Source organism: Gracilinanus agilis, chromosome 4 (assembly GCF_016433145.1).
Source record: "Gracilinanus agilis isolate LMUSP501 chromosome 4, AgileGrace, whole genome shotgun sequence".
Lineage (NCBI taxonomy): Eukaryota > Metazoa > Chordata > Mammalia > Didelphimorphia > Didelphidae > Gracilinanus > Gracilinanus agilis.
Genome location: NC_058133.1, coordinates 158,319,817 through 158,337,844, shown reverse-complemented (window position 1 = coordinate 158,337,844; position 18,028 = coordinate 158,319,817). Strand labels below are relative to the sequence as shown.

General features: G+C 36.6%; 1 protein-coding gene across 1 annotated transcript in view; it reads left to right on the top strand.

The window, feature by feature from the left end:
* TAF5L (TATA-box binding protein associated factor 5 like) overlaps positions 1-2,896 on the top strand; it is a 32,423-nt gene extending 29,527 nt beyond the window's left edge. Inside the window, exon 5 of the mRNA XM_044673706.1 lies at positions 2,006-2,896. Within this exon, the coding sequence (XP_044529641.1) occupies positions 2,006-2,803 (798 nt within the window). The 3' untranslated portion in view covers positions 2,804-2,896. The remainder of the gene's footprint in view (positions 1-2,005) is intronic.
* The last annotated feature ends 15,132 nt before the right edge of the window (positions 2,897-18,028 follow it).

The following is an 18,028-nucleotide window of genomic DNA, read 5'->3' as shown; positions in this document are numbered from 1 at the left end:
GAGCTGTTTGTCTTTCAGAATTCCTATTCAACTCTATGCTTTTGATCAGAAAATCCTGAAAGTCTTTCATTCTTTTGAAAACCCATCTCCCCCCCCCCCCCCAATAAGATTATACTGTATTAAATTTTTCTTGGTTGTAAGCTAAGCCTATTTTTTTCTTTTTGGAATATTGTATTCCAAAATATAACTTAATGTCTTTTATGATAGAAGCTGCCAGGTCTTATGTGATCCTGACTGTAATTCAGGCTTCTTTCTGTATGCTTGCCATATTTTTATTAGGCATGAAAGCTCTGGATTTTGGCTATGAAAGTCCTAGAATTTTCCCTTTAGGAATGGAAAGGTCTTTCAGGAAGTAATAGGTGGATTCTTTTGGAGTCTAATAAATCCAGGCAACTTTTATTCATAAATTCTTGAAATTTAGTGTCCTGGCTTTTTTTTTTTAATCAAAGTTTTCAGGGAGTCCATTGATTTTTAAATTAACTATTCTTGACCTATTTTCCAGGACAGTTTTTTTATATGAAATATCTTACATTTTCTTATATTTTTAAAAATCTACTGGGTTTTGTTGCATTATTTCTTGCTTTCTTATGGAGTCATCAATTTCTATTTGGCCTTTTCTAGTTTTCTGGAAATCCATTTCTTGGGTAAGTTTTACCTCTTTTGAAACTATTTATATTCTCTGTCCAACTCTTTCCTCCAAAGTTTTGATTTATTTATTTTTTCTTTTATACCTTGCTTCATTCTTCTAGACATGTAGTCCTTGTGGAAAATCTGGTGATGGTTTTTTTTTCCCTTTGACTCTCTGCTTACAGTTGCTACAGTTACTTTCTCTAAGTTTGGTATCCTACTTTTTGTTTACTTATCTCTTCAGCCTTAGTTCCTGAACTAGGACTTCATGCAAAAGCCATGCTCTGCCCTTTGCCCTCTTGACACTTTAGGCTGAGGTGGTCTGCTTTGCATGGTCTTACTCTGGATCATCTGAGTTCCTATGTAGTCCTCTTCCTGGGTTTAGACCCCATTGGGTTTTTGTGATTAGAGCCCTAGATCTTCAGGACCCTTCATGGTTCCTCAAGTCAAAGTGCTAGAAATCTGAGAGTTACTAGTCCTGGTGAATCTTGGTCTAAGGGTCACAATGTCATACTGGTCACTACTCCACCCAAGGGATCTCTCAGGGGAGCCCTCTGCTCTGGATAGAGAGCTTTGCAGATTGCAGGTGTCTCTAGATCATTTCAGACCTCACTGGGAGACTGCCGACTTGTTGGCCTGAACTAGTACTGGCTTTGCTGACAGCCTCCTTTCTAATTGCCCATGATCATCTGAGTTACTTTTTGTGCAGTTTTGAAAAGAAGTCATTTACAGTGATGTCTCAGTAGACTGCTTGAACCTTATTTGATCTGGTGGAATTTTCAGGGTTTTGTTGGCGTAAGTATGTTTGGGAGAGGAAGAAGACATTTACTATAGTGTCTCATTGGATTACTTGATCATTATTTCATCTGGTACAATCTTTAGGTGTTTTCTGGAGTATGTGAGAGACGAGTAATCTCTTGACTAGAAGTGCTAAATTTGTTGCAAAAGCGTATCTGGTCTTCCTTATCCGAAACTGACAGATTAAGACAGGCATCAGGAATCATGAAAATTAATATAAATTCAGAACTGAATCTCTTCTAGAATACTACATCATGCCAAAATGAGCAAGGGGAATCTCAGTCTCATCTATTCCTAACCTAGAGCACTTAGTAAATTTTCTATTAATACTCTAAAACAGTCTTGTATTTGTTCATTTTTTGAAACTCTAATAACTCTTGCACATAGCTCAGGATCTGCATGTGTGTGTGTGTGGTACTCAAGAAAGGCACTTACAGTTTACAGGATGCCCTCTTTCCTTTTCCTGTAATCAGATTTTTTTCCCCTCCATAAAACACTTAAGCTTTTTAATACTGTCACACCACTAAACATTTTTCCTTTTGTGTGTTTTTCTTTTTCTCATTACCTGCTGTTTTTCTAGGAAGATGATGATGACAACGTGGGCACAGAAATGAAGATCTTGAGAGGGCATTGTGGGCCTGTGTACAGTACAAGGTTCCTATCAGACAGCTCAGGGTTGCTATCTTGCTCCGAAGATATGTCTATTAGATACTGGGACCTTGGAAGTTTTACCAATACTGTATTGTATCAAGGCCATGCCTACCCCGTCTGGGATCTGGATATCAGTCCATGCAGCCTATACTTCGCCAGCGGTTCCCATGACCGCACTGCAAGACTCTGGTCATTTGATCGGACGTACCCATTGCGAATATATGCAGGACATCTAGCAGATGTGGACTGTGTAAAATTCCACCCTAATTCAAACTACTTAGCTACGGGCTCAACTGATAAAACTGTTCGTTTATGGAGTACTCAGCAAGGAAATTCTGTGAGGCTCTTCACAGGTCATCGGGGTCCTGTGCTTTCACTTGCATTTTCTCCAAATGGTAAGTACTTGGCATCTGCCGGTGAGGACCAGCGGTTGAAGCTATGGGACTTGGCATCTGGTACCCTCTACAAAGAATTGAGAGGCCACACGGACAATATCACCAGCCTTACTTTCAGCCCAGATAGTAGCTTGATTGCCTCTGCATCCATGGATAACTCTGTTCGGGTTTGGGATATTCGGAACACTTATTGCAATGCTCCTGCAGATGGTTCTTCCAGTGAACTTGTTGGTGTCTATACTGGGCAGATGAGTAATGTACTGAGTGTTCAGTTTATGGCCTGTAACCTCCTTCTAGTGACTGGAATTACACAAGAAAATCAGGAACATTAATTTTTTTCTTTTTAATAAATTGGGATAGTGGTGGAAGGCTTTGCAATTATAAGAGTCTTACTACAAACTGAGATTAAATCAATGACTGTGAAAGAGACTTCCTCCCCTTCTCTTTTTCCTTTCTCCCATTGGCAGACAGGTCTTTGGTATTGCAAATACCATGCTGTTGTTCTGCCCAAAAAATGTCCTAAAACACTGAGTTGGGGAAAGGGAGAGGCTGAAGAAATACGGCATATGGGCTTGAGGCAAGGAGTTAAGGTGCTTCTGAGGTCAAAAGGAATTTCTTAGAGATCTTGTTGTGACCTTGAACAAGTACCTCAATTTCTGCCTCACTTTTCCCATTCATAAGATTGGGATAATAATAATATTCCCTCACCTTTGGGTGTGAGGATTTTTGATTGGATGATGTTTGCGAAGCACTTTGAAGATAAGTAGTGCTACAAGTGTTAAGTATTATCATTCACTCTGGTTGAAGGGAAATCCTTTTGGCTTAGGAATGCAAGGGTGGGAGTTGGGGTTTGGGGGGGAGGATGGGTAATCCTGGCAGAAAGTCTTTCATTTTCTGCATTTGCAAAGAACCAGGATTTTTTTATTATTGTTATAATTATTATTATTATTATTATTATTGAGAAGAGGAAATCTAGCACTGGCAGAGGGTTCCATCTCTGCTTTTATCTTTCAGGTTTGACTCCTGGCACTGGCTGTGATACTTGGAATTTTGAGGTTCAGGGACTTAAGAGAATTTGGTCGCACAGTGTGTAGGGAGAAAAGGGCAATTTCTGGGTGGTGATGAAATCACCCTGGATGAGGTGTTATGGGTGGGTGGATTTGATTGAGAAAGTTTTGGGCTCCTGCAGTGATGGTGGGAAGGGAGGATTCTCTTCCTAGTTGCACCTCTCCATAAAAGAACATTTGTTACATGGGGATACAAGTTATTTGCAATGGTAAGTCATAAATTGAAATTGGAAAATTTGAATTCCCATATTATCATATGTTCAGGGGTGTAGCTTTTTTGCAAATTTTTTTCCTTCCCCAGTCTCCTTGTTCCCACCTCCTGCATTGCAATACCAGTTTTATGAACACTTTGTGAAACAAGTCTTAGATATATAAAACCATGCTTTGAGGATAAAGCAAGTTCTAATTTGTTTGTGGAGAAAAGGATTAAATATTTCTGTTTTCTGAAAAGAGTTATTTTGTATTTTGTTTTCTATTAAAAAAAGCATTTAGTTTAAAAAAGTGTTGATACCTTTTTTGGGCACTGAGGAGAGGAGGATGTATGGTTTTGTTTAGAAATCAAGTTGGGGAGGCTATTTAATCATCAGTCTGGGCTAGCAGCTGAACAGAATGTTTTCAATAAGGCAGCTCGTCCCTCATCAAAGTAATAACCAATTATGAAGGTTAGACCAGTCCCAGTGGGTTTATTTGGTTCAGTTCATTATTTTTATGTGCTTTTTCATGTTCTTTAGTATATTCTGCATCAGGATTATAGATAGCATTTAGCTTTGTAGCTGAGAGTATTTATACTATAGGTCCATTCAGATTTATCAGCTTTTTACAAATGAAAGAAGCATTTTCTGTTTGGAAATTTTAATTAGGGCCCCTTCATATGTAGTCAGTTTAGCTAATTGGCAGCAATTATTTATTATTTAGATAAAGTTTTTGTTGATAAATTTCAGGTAAAGTTTATACAGTTCCTCCATAAGTTCAGTATTATAACAGATAAAACATTGGTCCTACATCATACACTACTACAAGCTGATTATATTTTTTTTAGTCTAGAAATAAAAAATAAACAGTCCCATTTTCCAGTGAACCTTATTCTAGCTTCTCCATTAACAAACCTACTTGGTAGAAAAGGAGAATTTTAAAGAATTTCTCCATCACATGAAGTTTCAAACATATTGAAAAAATGACTCAGAACAATACCTTCTCTGATTTGTAGGAAGGAGTCATCCAAAAGGTCTAATCTATAGTAACTTAGAACAAAGCATCAGCACTTTCCAGGTATTCTAAATTAAAGTCTGGAACTAGAATGTGCTCTTGACCTTTTCCTCTTGAAGTCAGATGTTGAAGTATAGTACTAGAAATGTTAATTCCCAACTTAAACTGTATCCTTTCCGAAATTGATAGCATGGCTACCCTCAGGGATTTTTTTTTTTTTTTTCATCTAGCTCATTTGCCAGGACTAAAAGAAGATGAGCAAAATTCTCTTAATTAAACTCTTTCAACAGTTAGAATCAAATACTAACCAACTTAGTAAATTTACACAAATCCTATTCAGCCATTTGTATTTGGCAATGCTTACTGGTGGCCTAAAAAAATTATATTACAAATACCCCAGCTCATAAATTACCTTTGTTGGTGAATTTGGCCAAATTCCTATTGGCCTGCATTTGTTTTTGGAGGTGAGCACAGTAGGGTCTCATCAATAAGGCCGGAATTTTGGTCTGTCCTAATCTTGTGCCTGGAGATCTTTTTTTTTTTTTTAACTTCTAGACACATATTTGAGAATAAGATCTTAATTTTATAAAATCTCTTACTGTTATCCTCAAAGGCAAGGACTAATGGAATCTATAGGTAGGGCATGTATGTATATGATGGTGGCTAGTATAATAGGTGTTTTTTGCTATAATTGCTATAATATCAACTGTCTCATTTTATCCTTACATCTTGTGAAATAATTAGGGTAAATATTATTTAACTATTTTATAAATTATAAAATTAGAAATTACTGAGTCCTCAAAAAGCTTATATTGCTTGTCCAGATGGATTGTGAGGTATTCATTTATGCGAGGAGGCAGAAATGGAGACTCAGTATCCCCAAAGAATAGAGTCATGGTTTTAAAACTGGAAAGGGACTTTAAGAAGTCATTTGGTTAAAGCCCATAATTTTACATTTAAGAAAACTGAGGCACAAAAAAGTGAATTGATTTTCCCATGCTTGCATGGGGAGTAAGTAGCAAAACTTTTTGGTAGTTTTAAAAGGACAGACCAGAATTCTGGCCTTACAGATGAGACCTTACAGTGCCCACCTCCAAAAACAAGTAATTTTCTCTCTGACTTTCAAGAAAATATCTTAAAAGTAATAGATGCAGAAATGATAGGACCTAGATGTTCTTGGAAGACTCCTTTAGCAGGGCAAGAAATAAAAAGGCTGAAGTAAAAAAAAATGCTTTCTTTTTTTAATTATTTTTATTTCTTTTGTTAAATATTTCCTAATTACATGCAAAAAAATTTTAATGATCATTTTTTAAAATTTTCATTTCTAAATTCTCTTTCCTTCTCGCCTTTCCCCTCACCTTAAAAAGGTAAACACTTTGATTTTGATTATACTGTGAAGTCATGCCAAACATATTTCCACATTTGCCATGTTGCAAAAGAAAACACAAAACAAGACAATAAAAACAAAGAAAGTTCTTTTAAAAGTATGCTTTGATCTGCATTCAGAGTTCATCAGTTCTCTCTCTCTGAAGGTAGATAGCATTTTTCACCATAGGTCTTTTGGATTTGTTTTGGGTCGTTGTCTTGATCAGAGTGGCTATGTCTTTCAATTCTTCTTACTACTCAATAGAATATTGGTTACTCACTGCCATCCACAGCATCATTTTTATAATATTAGTTAGCCCAAGAAAGGCTAATAATGTATTTTTCCACAGAAAATTCTGTCTGCTAAGATTGGCTTAATCAGAAAATAGCAAAGATGAAAAGAAAGGAAGGAGATAATCAAGTTACAGGAATATCATTGATGATAGTAGAAAGAAGAGAGAAAAAGGAGGAAAGGCATCTAATTTTTTTTATTTCTATTTTTATAGCAACATTTAAATATATTTATAAATGAAGATGAATTTTTATTTGACATTTAAATTTGGATGTATGTAGTAAGACCTTTGGGGTCAACAAAACTCAGCATTGGTTGTTGCCCCTAGTCATTGTGTATATGGGGGTGGGGGAGTAAAAGATTCTCAGACCCTCAGGGTTTCACTTTACAAGTAGAACATTGCAGAATAAAACCATAATTACATTATGTACTCAATATGTATATCCAATCCTTGTTTATTGACACATTGTCTTGGGATCATGCAGAAGCTCAGTAGCATTTTTTTTAAGGAATGCAAATATTTGCTTTTTGCCTTCCTATCCTTGACCCTAGTGACTACATACCTATGGTTGGCAGAATGCTGAAGAAGTAACTTCTGAGAGTGAAAATCTTAAGGATAAAAGACATTTATGTCAAATCGGCTTTCCATAATAATGTTTGCATTTATTTTAGGAAACTGGCGTCTTTAATTTTCTTTGTGGAATTGTGAGCAGGATTTGTAATCTCAACAGTGAGTAGTACTAATTTTAATGATACTGAGCAAATTGCATCATCCTTTTAAAAAAATTAACTACCACAGGACAGCTGGGTCACTCAGTGGAGAGAGAGCCAGGTCTGAAGACAAGAGGACCTGGGTTCAAATCTGGCATCAGATACTTCTAGCTGTGTGACCCTTGGAAAGTCACTTAGCCCCAGTTGCCTAGCCCTTACTGCTCTTCTACCTTAAAACCTATACTCTGCATTGATTCTAAGACAGAAGTTAAGAGTTTTAAAAGAAATAAAGAAAAAAAGAAACTACTACTTAGGGCAAACCTATGACACATGTCAGCACTGACACACGTAGCCATTTTCAATGACACGTGGCTGCATACAGAAAAGTATGGAGCCACATGTCGAGGATGAAACATTTGCTGTAGTGTAGTGTAGATACTCTGTGCACTATAGATGACGATCCTGCCTATATTAATTTACCTATTTTGGTTTATCAAATACAGTTATATATTAATTATACATTTTTGTTATTTAAACTATAAATATCACAAAATTATGGGGTTTTTTTCTCGAAGTGACACACCACCCGAGTTATGCTCGTTTTGGGGGCAAATTTTGACACACTAAGCTCAAAAGGTTGCCCATCACTGATTTATGTACACCTCAACTAACTCTCATGGGGTTACCTGGGCAGATTCACAAATAATTCTGAACCTTCTAATTCAGCCTTGGATTCCCTGCAGTTTGAGTAAACAGGCCATACCTTTTCAATAGCGAAGAATCCCCAAGCTATTTCAAACATTATTAGTGACTGTTCCTCTTTCTTTACATTTAAATTATCTTTCATATTTGGGGAGGGTGGGACTTCAACCCAGATGCCGTATAGAACAATTGAGTCTTTTTGTCCAGTCTGGTGATTTCATCAGTGTGAGAAGGCTTGTTGTGGAAACCCCTTTCACCAATCTCAGCAGCTCTTTGATAATTTAAAAGTCTTAGTAAAATTACCTAAGGCACTGAGAGGTTTGGTGTCTTCTTCATAGACACTTAGCTAATGTAAATTAGAGGCATGACATCTTCCTGATGCTAGGGTCAGCTCTATCCACAGCACCCCATGTATTAATAATAATAGTAATTATAAAGTTACATAAAACATTAGGATTGATATGTGGATTTTCAGCTGAAGAGAAAGAGTCATCAGTTAAAATGAAATGCTGAAAGTGAAGCAATTTTTTAAAGTTTTAACTACCCTTTGAGAAAGAACAAATCAACAATGATTCTATTGTCATATATTTGTAAGACATCCATTTTTAGAATGTAGAGCGTCAGAACAGGCTTTACTAAAAAGCAGTGGACTTAGAATCTGGACCCCAAACTATGAAGCAACCAACAGCTTGACTAGGAAAAAAGAACTTTTAAAATCAAAAGGTAAGGGTTTGTTTTTGTTTTTGTTTTTGTTTTTACAATTGATTATCAGAGAGAGAGAGAGAGAGTGTGTGTGTGTGTGTGTGTGTGTGTGTGTGTGTGTGTATACAACAATATCTAAATATCTCTGGATTCCTAATGGGTTTCAAGAGATTTTGCTGAGCTATCTGGATAATTTCCAAGATAAGATAACTACTATCCTCAGTAAAATACATTCAAGTTTGTTTTGAATATTCTTTTCTTACAGTGTTCTTTTTGATATTTGAAAATGGTTTTGTTTGTTTCCTTGAGGAGTTAAGAAAGAGTTAGAAATGCTGTTTCTGGGATTGCCTCCTCATACATAAAACCTCTTTACTCCCAAGGGGTATCTAAACATATGAGTTAATGCATCTGAAGTGCTCTGGACTTACAAAGAAGTGCTGGACAAATACATAAAGTAAAATATGTAAATTAATAGGATAATTAGGCTCCAATATGAACAAGAAAAGAGATTCTTTTGAGATTTCTAACTGTAAGCAGTAGCAATAGTCTCTTCCGTACTTATAAAAATATCATTGATCTGTTACACAATAATCTTAACCTAAATAATTAGGAAGGCTATATTAAGGCATGTAACAGAGAATCTAAAATTAGTTTGTACATGTGATAAATGATTAAAATTATGAAAAAACAATGGGAAATGTTTCAATCCACTTGATTACTGGAAGACATTTACTGGATACTTACTGGAAGATTTAAACCATTTACCCTTTAGTTACGAAATAAACTTTTCTCAGAAAGGGAATATAATCATCAAATTCTAGTCCTTTGGTGAGCTTTAATCTTAGTTTAGAGGTTCTCTGCCTTCATATTTATCTCCCTTTCATTCCAGCCAGGCCCCAAACTTAAAGTCACATATTGACTTCGACAGAAATTTGGCTTATCAGATACCTCTGACTTCAGACAAAATAAAACTAGGTTACATTGATTGATCTTAATTGGTTTGAGTTAGGGCTGCCTCTATTAGGGTACTTGGTGTTCAGGCTGTAATCTGTATGCAACTCCTAATGTGTGCCCTAAAGACACCTTCTTTTTCATGGCAAAATGCCAGGGAACTGAGTGCTCCAAGAATTCTATTAATGGTTATCCTTTGAACAATAAAGGGACAGAGAGGCTGCTATAGGGCAGCATAAATGACTGTAGGCTTCCCTCCAGCTGCAGTCTGAAATCTTGCCTATGCCAAAGCATACACAGGCTTGCTGACTGCAGCTGGAAAGTCCTGAAATGGCCTTCTATTTGTTTGGAGAGCCTTTCTTTTCACTTGGATATAAAACTGCCTCATACAGAGACACCTGTGATACTGTAATTAACAGCAGCAATGCATCCTTCCACTGTCTGTCTTGCCCTGCTTTGTTATGCTCTCAGTCAGTTTAAAGTATATTGAAAACACCATGATTTCTTTCTCCGTTCTTCCAAGCAATCTCCATGGGCATTGTGTCCTTATGACAGGTTCTTACAGCTAAACATAAATATATCCCCTGCATTCGACTTTCTCATGTCTTAAACTGTGTAATTGCCCCCTAATGAATCACTGAAGTGAAGGAGGAAACACAATTCTATATTCTCTGAGTTTCCTCTCATTCACGAAGTCTTGTAAGTATAAACTTCCCGGATCAGCTTTGGATTAGTATTAGCAATTACATTGAAGACCTGTTAATATTTTAGCAAAACTATTTCCTAGCTCAGAAGAATCTTTCACCATTTTATTTATCTATAGCAACTTTCTTATCCTATATATATTGGGCTCTAAGGATTGCAAAATACTTTATATATGTTTTTTCATTTGACAGTATAATTACAAGTTTTTTAAATTCATAATGTTAGTTTAATGCCAATCATCCACTGCGGGTAGTCTAAGAGTTTCCTGGTTGGGGGTAGTATAACCTAGTTTCTTGAATTAGATCAAAAAAGCCCCAGAATTTGCAAATCTCCAAAATTCTATTAAGTAGCTGACATTTAGCAGTTCAGCTCATTTTGTGCTAAACATGCTACCAAAAATGCCACCTATTACATAATCTCAAAATCTATAGAAAATTGCGTATAAGTTGGGGCAATCAATAGGAGATGTAGGCTAAGACAAATCTCTGTTAATCACACAAAGCTTACATCTGTTTTTAATAAGCTCAGAAGACTCTCCTTTATGATTAAAAAATATATGAAAGGACAACTTAGAGTTTTGTGGGGTTTGCTCCATGATAGTTTTCAGGGACTGGAGTGAGTGAGTGTGTCAGACACACACATACAGTGAAGAAGTTACCTACCTTCTCTAATGACTACCTTTTGGAAACATCACCTAGGGCCTCCAAAAGAGGGAGATTTTCTCCATTGGACAGACCCTGGAATTAACTATTCCTGGCAATTACCCACAATTTAGCTCTTATGTTTAAAAGAAAAAAAGTAGCAAACCCATTCCACAACATTTTGGTACTTTTGGCAGAGCCAGTGTTTTGTATTCAATGTGGCAGGTCCATTCCTAGCACTTGATATTAAAAGTTGAGGGAGGGAAATACAGCCCAATGTTTTTTAGGTCCAGCAAAAATTGATATATAGAGCATGTTTCTTCATTGTCTCTATTGAAAACCCACTAGTATCATACTAGACATAGTATAGAAGTATAATACAAATATAATTTCATTCATATTCTCATTTCTTATAAAAATAATATTATTTCTAAAAATGAGAAAATTTGGGGAAGGAGTCAAATAGATATTATATCTGGCTTGGGGTCACAATGGCAGAGCCAAAACTAGAATTGAGACCTTTTCATTTCATAGCTCTGTCCAAGACAAAAAGGGTGACAAATTCAAATAGAAACAGATTTCTGTGGGCTGCATATTGATGTAGAAAACTACAAATTAACATTATCTATGTTTTATTACATTTTATTTATTTTGTTAAATATTTATAAATTGCATTTGAATCTGGTTCAGGCTGTTGCTGCTAGATAGCTGAGAGTTGGACATATCTGCACCAGACTATATACTGCCTCACTTAGATCATATAAAAATTGCAAAACTTTAAAGCAATAAGATTTCTGAAACACCTGATAACATCCATCTGATTATGAACAATAAAGCTGTGATCTTTTATCAGGGAGAACCTTTTGTATACAGTAAGAAAACTTGCATGTGTGGCTTATAAAATTAACCTCATCATTTAGTAGTCAATCATATTTGTATTTGGATATACATACATATGTAATATGAATATTATATATATTCTGTATATATACATAGGAACACATGCCTACTAGTTCAGAGTTATACAAATTCAACAATGCTTTGACTTGAAGTATATTGACAAAGGTTTCTTTAATGGTTCCTTGATCTCATTGATGTGGAGACTCACTTTAGTAATACAAATCACAAATCATCTATGCCTTTCGAGCCTCGACATTTCATGCACTTCTCATAAATCTTCCAAAGGAGGTCCCAACATATTGAAGACCCTCCCCAATTCAGTTCTTTCTTGTCATAAATTGACCCTTTCTCAGAATAATCTTTTTAAAAATGTGAAACAAAATATGAAGCTTTATAAAAGAATCCAATTATATTAAAATGCACTTACCAAAATATTGGGGGGGGGGGGGATTTAAAGCTCACAGACCTGAGGACAGCTAGGTGGTTCGGTGGATAGAGAGTCAGGCCTACAGACAGGAGATTCTGGGTTCAAATGTGGCCTAAGACATTTTCTAGCTGTGTGACCCTTGGCAGGTTCAGGTAACTCCAATTGCCTAGCCCTTACCACTCTTCTGCCAATTCTTATTATCAGTTCTAAGAAGAAAGAAAAGGTTTTAATAAATAAAGTTCGCAGACCCCAGGTAAAAAAAACCCATCCTCTAATTTTTCTGACTATTAATAACAGGAGTAAGTTGGCTACACATTGCTTTTCATTATTTTTCTTAATTTGTTTTTTTATTATGAATATAATCAAACATTAACACTTCAGCATACAAGAAAATTGCATATGAAATTATGAGCATAACTTTACATAACTTTATAAAATGTACATGTATGTGAAATTTAACATAATAGTAACAAATTGCTATTTGTGTCCCCTTGTTAACTACTTTTTTCCTTCTGTATATTTTTAAATGTTTTATCAGTATAGTACCCATTCCTGAAAATGTATGTGTCATTCTACACCTTTTGTCCATAACTTGTTTGCTAAGAAGTGCTTGCTTTATCAGTCCTCCAAAGTATTACAACTGTCTTTTTAAAGTTGTTTTCTCCTAAAGTATTGTGTTTATTGTCTATTCTCTTGGTTGTCCTATTCCTTATTCTTGATATATGATCAACCCATCTCTTCTGTTCATACATTTCTTTGATGTTTATAATTTCTCTTTCACAGTTCCTCATTTGTCATGTGTTATAGTCTGCTTGTGCCAGTCATGCTCATTGTGCCATTGCCCTTTGGCTTATCCATAACTTCAGTATTCTCTCCTTGTCCCTCTCTCTCCCTTCTTCCTTTAAAGAATGTGATATTCAATGGCTTTCAACTATATTGTATCATAAACAAGTAAGATAAGGAGTGACTAAATATATACATTGGATAGAGCACCAAGCCTAGACATGGGAAGACCTGGGATCAAATCTGGCTTCAGGCTCTTCCTAGCTGTGTGGCCCTGGGCAAGTTGCTTAACCCTGTTGCCTATTGCCTAACCCTTTCCACTTTTTTGCCTTGGAACCAATACTTAGTATGAATTCTAAGACAGCAGGTAAGGATTTTTTTTTAAGGATAAGATATATAGAAATATTTATAACAAACTTTTCACCATCAAGGACAAGGGATCCCCACTTCATTTGGACTCTCATCTAGAGGCAACTAGTTAGTGAAGTGGGCAAAGTGCCAGGCTTGGAGTCAGGAAGTTCAAATCTGTCCTCAGATACTGGCTCTGTGACCCTCAGCAAGTTATGTAGCTCTGTTTGCCTCATTTTCCTCAATTATAAAATGAGCTGGAGAAGAAAATGACAAAAATATCTAGAATCTTTGCCAAAGAAACCCCAAATGGTGTCATGACGATTCAGACATAACTGAGGGCAGCTAAGAAGCACAGTGGATAGAGCATGAAACCTGGAGTCATGAGGACATGGGTTCAAATGTGGCCTCAGACACTTTTGTGTGATCCTATCAGGCTTGTTGGTACTCTACCTCATCACCATATTCTGATAAGATGGTGGAGCCATGAAATTCCAAAGCTTCCATTTAAGGAGAGAGACATATCTCTATTTCTCATCTGACTATTTATCTCTGGGACTTTTCTCTGACTTCTCCACCATGCCCCAAGAACTCAATTATTAAGAAAAGCTCATCAGCCTTGTTGGTACTCCACCTCATCACCACCCTCTAATAGGTTGTTCAATATTTTGGGACTATTTTTGTCATCCATCCCAATTACATTGAAAACTTCAAGACAATAATGTCTTTCTTTTTTCATATTTGAATCTCCAAGACTTAGCACACTTCTTGGCACATAGTAAGCACTTAATAAATATATATCTTTTAATCCTTACCTTCTGTCTTAGAATCAATAATAAGTCTTGGTTCCAAGGCAGAAGAGAGGGCTAGGCAATTTAGGTTAAGTGACTTGCTCAGGGTCACACAGCTATAAAGTCCCTGAGGCCAGATTTGAACTGAGGATCTCCTATCTCCAGGCCTGGTTCTCTATACACTGAGCCATCAAGTTGTCCTTTAATAATAAGTGAGGGGCAGCTAGGAAGCACAGTAGATAGAGCATAGGGCCTGGAATCTGGAAGGCCTGAGTTTGGATCTGGCCAGACACTTCCTAGCTGTGTGATCCTGGGCAAGCCATTTAATCTTGTTAGCCTTTGTCCATCCCTTAGAGATCTTACTAGGAGAAAAGGCAAAGATTTAAAAAAAAAATTATGAGTGCATTATACCTTTCCTGTACAAGGCATTGGTACAACATGCAAAGAAAGTTACTGAACTAGGTGTACTAAAATGTGTATAATGTTCACCTCAGCTAGTTCCTATCATTATTTAACATTTTTAAGGTCAAAGAGCTTCCCTTAAAATAGAAGAGATAGACAAATACTATGACTATTTCCATTTCACAGATGAAGAAACAGTTCAAGTAATTTGCCATTATGGCAAATTTGGCTCATATGGCAAGTGGTGGAGGTAGAACTCAAGCCTCATTCTTCTAAGACCAGTATTATTTTTCAGTTATGGACTAGACTCTTTTGGCTTGTAGGAAGTACCTACTTGTTAAAGAACAGATGTCAGACCTGTCTTGAAATCTCACTGAGAACTATTTTTCACTTAACAAAAGGGTCTCTTTGAGGGCCAAAGTTTTTAACTGGGTATCCTCCATGTATGTCCAAACTGATGGGCAAGTTCACTGTGAAATAAAAGAAGCTTATGCCTTATGTGATGATTTATTTTGCTTAGTGAGGCAGTGTTTCAACTGTTAAAAATATTTCAATAGCCAGTTCAATGAATCAGCACCCAGGAAGACTAAGCTCCACTTCCTATAGATCCGTATACTTGTTTCTTCTCTCTCTAAGCCAAGAACCACTTAAAAATATTGCAGGGGCAGCTAAGTCACTCAGTGGCTAGCCAGGCCTAAAGATGGGAAGTCATGGGTTCAAATGTGGCCGCACATTTCCTAGCTGTGTGACCCTGGGCAATGCATTTAACCCTAATTGTCTAGCCCAGTGACAAACTATTCCCCTTGGGCCAGATCCAGGCTGTAGTTTGCCCATCACTGCCTTAAGCAATTCCCAAATCACTACATCTAGATGTGATGGCTTAGTGATTAGGGAATTGCTTAAGGCAGTGATGGGCAAATTACAGCCTGGATCTGGCCCACAGGGAATAGTTTGCCCATCACTGGAGCCCTTAACACTCTTCTGTCTTGAAACTGATACTTAGTATCAATTTTATCACAGAAGGTAAAGGTTAAAAAAAAAAAAACAATTAATATTGCAAATTAAGTTTTGTGAGAAAATGTCCTCAAATGGCAAAAAAAAAAAAAAAGCTGGCAGATTGGCATAGTATGATTTCCTCTAATTGTCCTCTTCCCTTTAATAAATGTTTATTGGAAGTTCAGTCTTTCACATACAGATTTCAATTCATGAATATTTTATACTGAAGATTTTGCAGATTTTCTCTGCTTCATTAAGGACCTCTTGCTTCAACAGTAAACTCCTTTATCTTTTAAAGCTGAGTTGTATAAGAGATGCCTCAAGCCACAAAAAGTCCATTTACAAAATTATAGATAAAATTTATACAGAGGTATTCCCTACAAAGATGCAGTGTGCAGTCCTCCATCCCTTCTCACCTTCTATAGCTCTTCTTCCCGGAAATCCTCAGGAAATTCACTCAGCATGCTAGAAGTCAACTGAGATTGGAAAAATTCTGTCCAAGCTATCATATAATGCTAAAGAACTATATACACAACCCTGGGCAAATCACTTTTGTGGGTCTGTTGCCTCCTCTATAAAATGAATATTATACTATGGCCCCCTTATTTCTATGTTTATAATTCTATCTCTAAATGATGTTTAAGGTCCCTCCATACAGAAGCTCTGGTGACCATGTATTTATGAAGAAGCCACTTCTTCCAACCTTCTTTTTTGGTGATATCTTTCTGGACACCTATAAAAGGAATCCAAAAAAAGGCATTAACGAGCCTGTGTAGTGAAAACAAGGGATACTATGCTGCATTGGTACTGATTTAATGTTGCAAGGCCTTCAGGATGATTTCCAGCATGTTGAGTGAATCTCCTGTGGAGGATTTCTGGAAGGAAGAGTCACAGAAGGTGAGAATGGATTACATACTGCATCTTTGTAGGGAATACCACTATGAATGAGATTATAGAACCTACTCCATAGACTACTTGTGAGGGAAACATGTATAAAATCTGAAGTGTAACATAAGAGTAGATTACTAAAATTTAGGGACATACTTTACTAGAAATTGTAATTTAAAGTTTGTAGGAGCTAAAGATTTAACGTTTTTTAATGTTCAATTTCTCTGTAATGAATTAGCCAATGAAGAGAAGTAGTCTGAACTCAAACAGAAAACTTTTATACATACCTTAATTTATTATCCTGTTTCACATAATAACAAAATTCTTCAACAAAAAAATTACTTGTCCAGGGTTACACAGCTACGGCCACGTATACTGTCTGTTGTGAGGAAGATTACATAATAATAGTTAACATCCCTGGTGCCCCACCATTACATGTCAAAATGCATAAACAGTCACCTAAACTGCTCTGTAGAATATCTGTTCCCTCAGAGCAACATTGCAAAATGAAAGAAACCTGGATTTCATGGTCTTTGGTTAAAAATATTTCCTAAAATTCAACGGTTCAGTTATTGGGAAACATTTTTGTTTAAAGCTTCCTTGTTTTGTTCTTTTTCAGAGGCCTTTTGTCCCTCTCCCCTGGCTCCATCCAGTCATCCTATAAACTCACCACTTGCTTCACTTCCATTTTTCTACCAAGAGGTGGAGGACTAGGACTCCTTATGTTCTGCTATATTTCAAGAACTATCCATTCAAAAATGTCAATTTACCTGAAGTGTTGCTATCTGCCTTCTTGAAGGGCATTCTTATGAACAAACAATCCTCCCTCATATTTATTGGTAGAAATTATGTTAACACTAGTACTCTGTTAGCTTCCTGTTAGTCTATAATGAAAGAAAGGTTGAATCACAGAATTTGAGAATTAGAAGAGATCTCAGGCACCATCCAATCCAATAAACCCTGACCTGAAAAGAATCCCAGCTACAATTCATGTGGCATTGCTCATCCTTCCTCTGCTTAAAGACTGCCAGGGATGCTGAACTTACTGTCTCTAAAGGCATCCCATTCCACTCTTGTTGTTCGGGCATGTCCAACTGATATGGGCCTGATCATGCCAATATTGTCCATGAGGTTTTCTTGGCAAAGATACTGTAGTGATTGGCCATTTCCTTCTCCAATGGATTAAGACAAACTGAGGTTAAATGACTTGGCCAGGATCCCATAGCTAGTGTCTGAAGCTGGATCAGAATTCAAGTCTTCCTGTTTCCAGCCCCAGAACTCTATCCACTGAGCCACCTAGCTACCTCCATGGCAAACAGAAGTTGAGTGACTTATCCAAGATCACATAGCTAGTCAGCATCTGAGGCCACATTTGAACTCGGGTCTTCCTGACTCTAGGCCTGACATTCTACCTACTGAGCCACCTAACTGTCACTAATTCTTCTTTTGGACAGTTCTAAATTGTTGGCAATTTCTTTGCAATTTCTACCCATTACTCCTCTTTTAGCCTTCTCATGTCAACTGGAACAAACAATTCTGATCCCTCTTCCATATGATAGCCTTTCAAATACATAAAGACAGGGATCATGCTCTCTCTTAATCCATAATAAGCATTTTTTTAGGCACTTTCAGGTACTGTACTAAGTGCTAAGCTAACAGATAGAGTAAAAAGAGCTTATG